Genomic DNA, 8,587 nt, shown 5'->3' on the forward strand with positions numbered 1-8,587 from the left:
TTGTTTATTAACATCTCAGGTTGCTGTGGGAGATGGCCTGCCCACTACCATGTGTCCACTGTGTTTGAAGAAACTTAGGGAATTCAGTGTTTTCAAAAAGATTTGTTTAGAATCAAACGCCATTCTGGGTAAAAGTTTGCCGAGTAGTTGCTTCAGGGTGAGTACTTATCGTAATTTCTTATTTGAAGACTGGTGTAGTAAAAGTATTACAGAGTTAAAGGTGAAACTTTGGTTTATGTCGACAGCAGTAGGAATCAACAAAGATGCATTTTGCGAAACGGTTTACGGAAAAGTGTAACAAGTCCAATTTCTCGTAAATGGTTATAACAATATTTATGAACTCAAAAAGGCAATCTACCCACTGTGCTATACCACGCTACATTTTTAAGTATTTGATTAGGTAATCGGAGCATGTTAAAGTGAACAAAAAATCCTTGACGAATTGCTGCTAAAGATGTAGTGTCAGAGACCCAGAAATTGGTTTGTCAATGCGTTGTCAAATAGAGTCACATGTGCGAGTCCTTCTTATTGGAGAGAGGGATAACCTCAGAAAGCAACCTGTCATGGCGAAATGCGTAAAGAGGCACAAAACGCCGCGAAGTTAAAAATTAAGTGAAAATGAAGAGATGTAGTTTTAAAGGAAAACCGGATTGGAAAGTGTTGTAATATATGACATATGTAACCGCAAAAAAATTGGGATATTTCTTTGCATAGATTTATACATATAAGTTAATATGTTTACTATATATGAAGTAATATAAGTTAATAAGTTTACTGTATATGAAATGAGCATTACCGTGATACTTGAGAGCCATTCGTTTTAGATAAATGTTGCTTCATCGGCTGAATAAAATAAACAAAAACGTAGTGCAACAACTCATTTCGATGGACTGGGATAACCTCAAGAGCAACCCATGTTTACTAAACACATTAACTTATGTGTTATTCAAATGATATATATTTGGTATCTAAAATAACAGAAAGGCGTTAAGGATTAAAACGAAACAGTCTTTTGTAAACAAATAGTTTAATGACGAAAGATTAGATGAAATAAAGTTGGACAAAATCATGAACAGCGTTCCGATGCACAATGATAACCTCAAAAGCAACCTTTGTTGGCAGAACCGGGAACAGTCCCTACGACTGTCAAATAATTGAAAGAACTGCGTATTTAAGAACTCATTACCGTGATACTTGTGAGCCATTCATTTTAGATAAATGTTGCTTCATCGGTTGAATAAAATAAACACAAGCACAGTGCTACAACTCATTTCGAAGGGCTGGGATAACCTCAAGAGCAACCCATGTTTACTAAACGTATTAACTTATGTGTTATTTAAATGATATATATTTCGTATCTAAAATAACAGTAAGGCATGTAGGATGAAAACGAAACAGTCTTTTGTAAACAAATAGTTTATAGACGAAAGATTAGATGAAATAAAGTTTGACAAAATCTTGAACAGCGTTCCGATGCACAGTGATAACCTCAAAAGCAACCTTTGTTGGCAGAACAGGGAACAGTCCCTACGACTGTCAAATAATTGAAAGAAATGCGTATTTAAGAACTCATTACCGTGATATTTGTGAGCCATTCATTTTAGATAAATGTTGCTTCATCGGTTGAATAAAATAAACACAAGCACAGTGCTACAACTCATTTCGAAGGACTGGGATAACCTCAAGAGCAACCCATGTTTACTAAACGTATTAACTTATGTGTTATTTAAATGATATATATTTCGTATCTAAAATAACAGTAAGGCATGTAGGATGAAAACGAAACAGTCTTTTGTAAACAAATAGTTTATTGACGAAAGATTAGATGAAATAAAGTTGGACAAAACCTTAAACAGCGTTCCGATGCACAATGATAACCTCAAAAGCAACCTTTGTTGGCAGAACAGGGAACAGTCCCTACGACTGTCAAATAATTGAAAGAAATGCGTATTTAAGAACTCATTACCGTGATACTTGTGAGCCATTCATTTTAGATAAATGTTGCTTCATCGGCTGAATAAAATAAACAAAAACGTAGTGCAACAACTCACTTCGATGGACTGGGATAACCTCAAGAGCAACCCATGTTTACTAAACGTATTAACTTATGTGTTATTCAAATGATATATATTTGGTATCTAAAATAACAGTAAGGCGTTAAGGATTAAAACGAAACAGTCTTTTGTAAACAAATAGTTTAATGACGAAAGATTAGATGAAATAAAGTTGGACAAAATCTTGAACAGCGTTCCGATGCACAATGATAACCTCAAAAGCAACCTTTGTTGGCAGAACCGGGAACAGTCCCTACGACTGTCAAATAATTGAAAGAAATGCGTATTTAAGAACTCATTACCGTGATACTTGTGAGCCATTCATTTTAGATAAATGTTGCTTCATCGGTTGAATAAAATAAACACAAGCACAGTGCAACAACTCATTTCGAAGGACTGGGATAACCTCAAGAGCAACCCATGTTTACTAAACGTATTAACTTATGTGTTATTTAAATGATATATATTTCGTATCTAAAATAACAGTAAGGCATGTAGGATGAAAACGAAACAGTCTTTTGTAAACAAATAGTTTAATGACGAAAGATTAGATGAAATAAAGTTGGACAAAATCTTGAACAGCGTTCCGATGCACAATGATAACCTCAAAAGCAACCTTTGTTGGCAGAACCGGGAACAGTCCCTAGGACTGTCAAATAATTGAAAGAAATGCGTATTTAAGAACTCATTACCGTGATACTTGTGAGCCATTCATTTTAGATAAATGTTGCTTCATCGGTTGAATAAAATATGACAGGTACTAGGCAACATTGCTCTTATAACTTACCTGCCTTCTCACATTAGCTGTCACTTTCACATACTGAATTCCAGTGCTGTAGTTGGGAAAAAATGTAGGCGGTACTCACCAAAAATCACTTATTCTGAAATCCATTGGACAATTTAGAGTGAGTCTATTTTTTACATATTTAAAAAGATAGTTTAACCGGTACGCTTATGACGAGTTTGGATTTTAGGGGGTACGCCGTACCTGTCCGTACCGGCCCAAGTACAGCACTGCTGAATTCTAATTATACCAATCATCCCCCAAAGATCAGGAATTAATCCCTTGAAGGTATATACTAAGGTTTAGTGGTGTGCACATGAATTTAAGAATGAAATACATGTATACCTACTAAATGCCACCATTGATGACAACACCCAGAATTCTGTTAAGATGATACTGTAAAGCATGCCCCAGTAAGAAGCATTAACAGAATGACTAGTTGTAATGTTTCAATAATCAATGATGACAAAACTTCTGCTATAACAGAGATAACCATGATGACATGATGTCATTATTCACCAGCAACCAATCTTATACAGTGGTAACCCTGCAATCGCAACAATTTGAAAGTGAAATGTATAATCTGCTTACAAAACCTATCCAAGAAATGGTAAATTAATCATGCAATATGCATACAGATATGGATGCTTAGGCTTAAATGGAGACCTCAAAGGAAAATGAGAACACCAGGTACAATAAAATACACAATTTATTACGGCCTTGTAAAAACATCATTTGATTCACACATCATCAACATGCTAAAAAAATTATTATAGCAATAATAAAACATCACACATAATATTGAATAATTATGTACTTGCATCAGAGAAAAAAAGCCATAATTACAAATTCTTTCCGAAGGTAATCAATTAACAGTAACTATTTTAATCAATTCCCATCAGCATTTTTCATGTGGGCTTTGGACCACCAAAGGCTGCTTTAAAAGTGATTCTGGTGGCGAAATGCCACGCGTCAGTAACTATTCTATTATTTACATATGTGCACTCAAATTGCGCTCACAAAATATTCAATCAAATTCAAAATAGTCAATGTGAAGCCTTGTCGGATTGAGAGTCATCATGAGGACATACAATATATTGTGACTTTTCGTTACAGGTTTTCTTATGCCTACTATAGTTACACTTGTTAGAATATGACACCAGGCATATTTGGCACACTCTAGGATAGGAAATATTACTATCACTTTTCTCAATCCTCGGACAAGTGGCTTTATGGTGACAAAATGAAGATTTATTGGCATACCTACACTTTATTGCAGTTAGGACACTTTCTTGGATATAAAGTTGAATGAATATCAAGTTTTCCCTCTGATGAGCCACCGTTTTGAATTTTTATAGTTAATCTATCAGTAAGAGGATTTTTCAACTTGAAACCAATTTGCCTGCAAAGTCTGGCAGGGAATTCTTTAGTAGTCCCATCTTTGTTGGTGTTACGAACATCAGATATTAAAGGCAATGAGGATGGGCGGCAGAATGCTGAAGATGGAAACATTTTAGGAGAGATTGATTTTTTCTTGATACAAGACTGTTTTTTTGTTCGGTTTGCTACTGAAGAAAAAGAAGGCATGAAGGAGTCATTCAAAGAGGACAGAGAAGACCACCGGTTATTTAAGGGAATTTTGAATGAGCTACTATGCTTTGGAACTATTTTAGGTTTATTACAGTGATGATTGCCTCTCCTAGTCACGGTGGTAAACTTAAAGCACGAGGGAGTAGAAGATGAAGGACTAAGAGGCGGAGAAGAATATGAAGAAGCATTGGTTCTAGTTACAGAAGGAAGGTGAAGAGGTCTTACAGAAGGCTGAAAACTGGAGACTTGCATTAAATCATTATGAAGGGGCAAGTTACTACAAAGAGCATCAGAGTAAGAAAAAGAAGGTAGAGAAGCATTCATGCCAGCGCCATCAGAAAACGAAGGGGAAGATAAAGGATGGTGGCCAGGAGAGGGAGCAGAGGAAGAGGCAGGGGAGGGTGCTGGGGAAGAGGCAGGAGATGGCGCAGGGGAAGAGGCAGGAGAGGGTGCAGGTGGTAGGCAGGCAAGAGAACGAGGGTAATCCCTCCTCGCTTGGAGGCAAGCACGATAGACATTACCTGTGAGCACCCTTAAACCACGCCTACTCAGGTGAAGGCCATCCCTTCCCAAGAAGAACTCAAAGGGATCCTGACTCTGGGCCTCGAACTCCCGCCAGTTGTCTATGAAGACCACATTCATCCTGCCAAAAGCAAAGTTAGGTATAACAAACAATACAGTTAGGAACACATGTTTAAGAACAGCCCTGACTAAATGTATGAATTACCTCAAAGCCAGTTGCTTCATAAGCATGTTTAATTTGTCAATCTTCAAATTCATCTCCTCTATATACAGGTTTCGCTGTAACGTCCACGATTTGAAGTAATTCACCCTCCTCTTCAACACACTAGAGAGGAAAAGCCGTACCTTTGGATTCCTCAGGCGAATCCTCGTCAACAGTTCCTGCTGGTGCTCTACTACTCTCTCCGGTGTCTCACCTGTACATAGGGTTGTTGTAAAATCTAACAGAATAATCTCAACACAGAAATACACCCAAAGAAAACAAATACCAATGGTAAACTCACCACATATCAAATTATTGGTGCCCAAATGGACAACCGTGTCATTAAAAAATTCAGTGGCCAACAACATTGTTGAATCCACCTGGTGAACTTGCATCCCAGATACGGGTATCACACTGACATCAAATTCACCAAACTCCTGTACTTCAGGAACGGCATACTTCCACTGGGAATCACTAATTACTAGTAATCCAGGTGCAGCCACTAAAAATGGTCAAACTGTCACAGAGAAGTCATAAATTTAATCAGTACTACACTGAAAGATTGATGAGTGACAATTTAGGCAAAACTTCATAATCACAACTGAAAATATGTGCCGAGAGTATAATTAAATTCATAATTAATATTAACAAACTAATCATACGGTATATCTGCTACTGATATACCTGCGGCAAGTTATTATTAAGCAAATTATAGTCACTGAGAATGAAATTTATCTCCTAAATACACAATACTCACTGAAAGTTCTCACCCAAAACACCAAACAATATGCAATGCTTAGTCAACACACCAAAGCCAAATATTTTGTATGTAGTGGAATTACTTACCAAAAGAAATTATACAATACGGAAGGAAAAACGGGAACAAAAGGCTACACGAAGAGGCGAAGACAATGGGGATGGAAATCTGAAACAAGATATGATAGCATGATAAAATAAAAAAACGTAACTGTAAAAAACTGAGATAACTTAGAAAGTATCAATGAAATGGCTTCAAGGCGAAGCAGAGCTTGTACACGATGTAGTCTACTACTTAACTAGCCATCGGTGGGTCAGGAACCAAACATCAGAGGAGAAATCTGGCAATAAAAAGGAAAAATACTGTTGCTCCCCGCTTGAGGATATTTGATTATGCATTTACTTACCAAGAAAACGGCTACTTATCGAGGGGAAAACAGGGCAAAATAAAATTTGGGGTACCAATCTGAAACGAGATAGCGTAGAGGGATAAATAAACGGAATCTTTGGAAAGGACGACTTGAAATCATATAATCAGTAAATATAGTGGGAACCACTTACCAAGAACAGAAAATCAGCAAATAGTCACGGACCAAATCAGCAGATAGTCACGGACCAAATGATGAATGGGCGATGCTGCGAAAAATAAGATAGCTTAAGTACAACGAATCTATTCACAGAGGAAATGTATTCATTACACGATTTATCAACGTACCACGACGCACGTGGTTTGCAGCAACAACAACACAACCAACTCGGCAACCGCGGGGTCTGTAGCACACTCAACCAACAGCAACACTCGGCAACTGCGCGCGGGAAAATAGTTGAAGAACAATCGGCGGGGAAACAGTTGAAGAGCAAACGGCGATTGGCAAACGGAGGTGGCGCTGTTATCAGGTTGCTTTCTGAGGTTATCCCTCTCTCCAATCTCTAAAACTCCACATGTGCACGCAAACCTATTATCTTTCTTTAGCTCGGAGCCTCTTCCTTACCTTTAACTAGGACCTCATGAGGCTATGGTTATGTATAACTAAAAATATCTTTGCGAAGTTTCGGAAATTGATTGTTTATTTTCAAGTCATCTTGTATGAATAGGTGGTGGTTACAATGAAGGCAAGACTGGCAAAGTATTAGAAATTAATTTAAGTGCGGAAAAATTAACACAGAAAACATTTTCATCAAAAATGTAAAATTAGAAAGCAAATTAGGAACTTGGATGTGGTATATCTTTTCTGTATTTGTTAAGTTTGTTTTTATTAACTATTTTCCAATATTGGAATATAATTTTTATATTTGCATCAACTTTGATATTTAAATCACAGCATATTTGACTAGAACCATTTCTGTTAATGCCTTAATTAAAAATATTTGCATTTGTACTAATAAAAACAGGTTTTTACACAATCAATTAGATAAATTATTTTCTTTCTAAAAATACATTGTAAAATTTGAAAGTTTTCTACAAATTTTGTGGTTAGCAAGTTTAAATATGACCTTAGCATAAATAAGTTCAAAGGTTACCTGTGTTAGGAAATATATTTTTTAGGTACTGAGATGTTTGTCCTTCATAACACTCTTCAAAATCTTTGCAAAGGATATGGCATGCAGAAGCTTTGTCAGGAGTTACGCCAGGCCAGATTCTCCTACTCCATCATGGCCGACGTTTCTATTTCAACGAGTTGTCCTGGTGCACTGATGACGATGGACAGCTCGTACATTGAAATTTCGGCTGATTGTAAGATAGAGTTGGAGAACCTGACCCAGTGGAATTCCCATGTAACCTTTTACGATTTTATGTGCAGGGAAAACCTGTGATAATTCTTTTTATGATATGCATGCCTGGCAAGGTTATTGCGTTCTTATTTTTTTGGGGCTATCGACGTAAATAAAGACTATTAATTCATCCTCAGAGAAGCTTAATTCTTACAATCTATTTTGAGGTCTTTTCTCTTGAAACCTTTTTTTGTATTTGTTTTGATAACGTTTTGTGTATTAATTGCGTGATATTTGGAATGGGATGCTGTTTTAATTTGTGGATCAATTTTGCTCAATGAGTTTGGAGTGTGTTGACAGAAATAGTTTCTTAGTTCATAAGGAGTAATTAATGTTTTTTGCTGATTTTTTTGGAGTACCTTTGAGTTTATGCAGGTAACTGTGGAGATAAACTTTTTCACCTAACTGTAGAGTTAAAGATTTACTTCGTGATGTGTATTTATTTTGTATTTTAATGGATGATGTGATTAATAATTTATAATTGTGGTTAATTAATAAGGCTCTGCCCACCCTTTGATGGAAATGTAGCTATTAGAATATCTTATGGGAGAGGTGTGAAAGGAAGGTTGTTGTCCATTGCTATATTGAGTTTTTCCCCATCATTGTGGCAGAGCTTGAACACGGGAATGGTTTAAGTGTTCATCTTTTGAGGTTATGCATGAATAAAGCCATTTTTCAATGTATTCATATGAGTGCAACTGCTGATCTGCCAGACCATGTATTATTGAATGCAACAAATAATAATCAGATGATTCAATGTCTGGGGAATTTGGTGGGTGCATTCAGCCTTTGCACTGTGTTTCCAGCTAGGTTTTAACGTACATTGTTCTAGGCTTATAATGTGAGGTTGAGCATTTCTTGCTGTGGAATTACTGTTGAATCATTGGGAACACAATTTCCTTGCTT

General features: G+C 36.6%; 1 protein-coding gene and 1 long non-coding RNA gene across 2 annotated transcripts; both read right to left on the reverse strand.

Moving 5' to 3' along the window:
* Positions 1 to 4,101: 4,101 nt before the first annotated feature.
* Positions 4,102 to 5,647, reverse strand: LOC124172131 (soluble scavenger receptor cysteine-rich domain-containing protein SSC5D-like). Its single transcript, XM_046551537.1, has 3 exons — positions 5,454 to 5,647; positions 5,156 to 5,366; positions 4,102 to 5,071 (listed from the first exon to the last, which is right to left on the reverse strand). The coding sequence occupies exons 1-3, from the start codon at positions 5,545 to 5,547 to the stop codon at positions 4,102 to 4,104; spliced, it is 1,275 nt and encodes a 424-aa protein (XP_046407493.1). The 5' UTR covers positions 5,548 to 5,647.
* Positions 5,648 to 5,671: 24 nt separating this feature from the next.
* Positions 5,672 to 6,835, reverse strand: LOC124172288. The gene is made up of 3 exons (XR_006868116.1): positions 6,624 to 6,835; positions 6,470 to 6,544; positions 5,672 to 6,374 (listed from the first exon to the last, which is right to left on the reverse strand). It is a non-coding gene; the product is annotated as an uncharacterized LOC124172288 (long non-coding RNA).
* Between the last annotated feature and the right edge of the window lie 1,752 nt (positions 6,836 to 8,587).

The sequence above is a fragment of the Ischnura elegans genome, assembly GCF_921293095.1.
Source record: "Ischnura elegans chromosome 13 unlocalized genomic scaffold, ioIscEleg1.1 SUPER_13_unloc_1, whole genome shotgun sequence".
Lineage (NCBI taxonomy): Eukaryota > Metazoa > Arthropoda > Insecta > Odonata > Coenagrionidae > Ischnura > Ischnura elegans.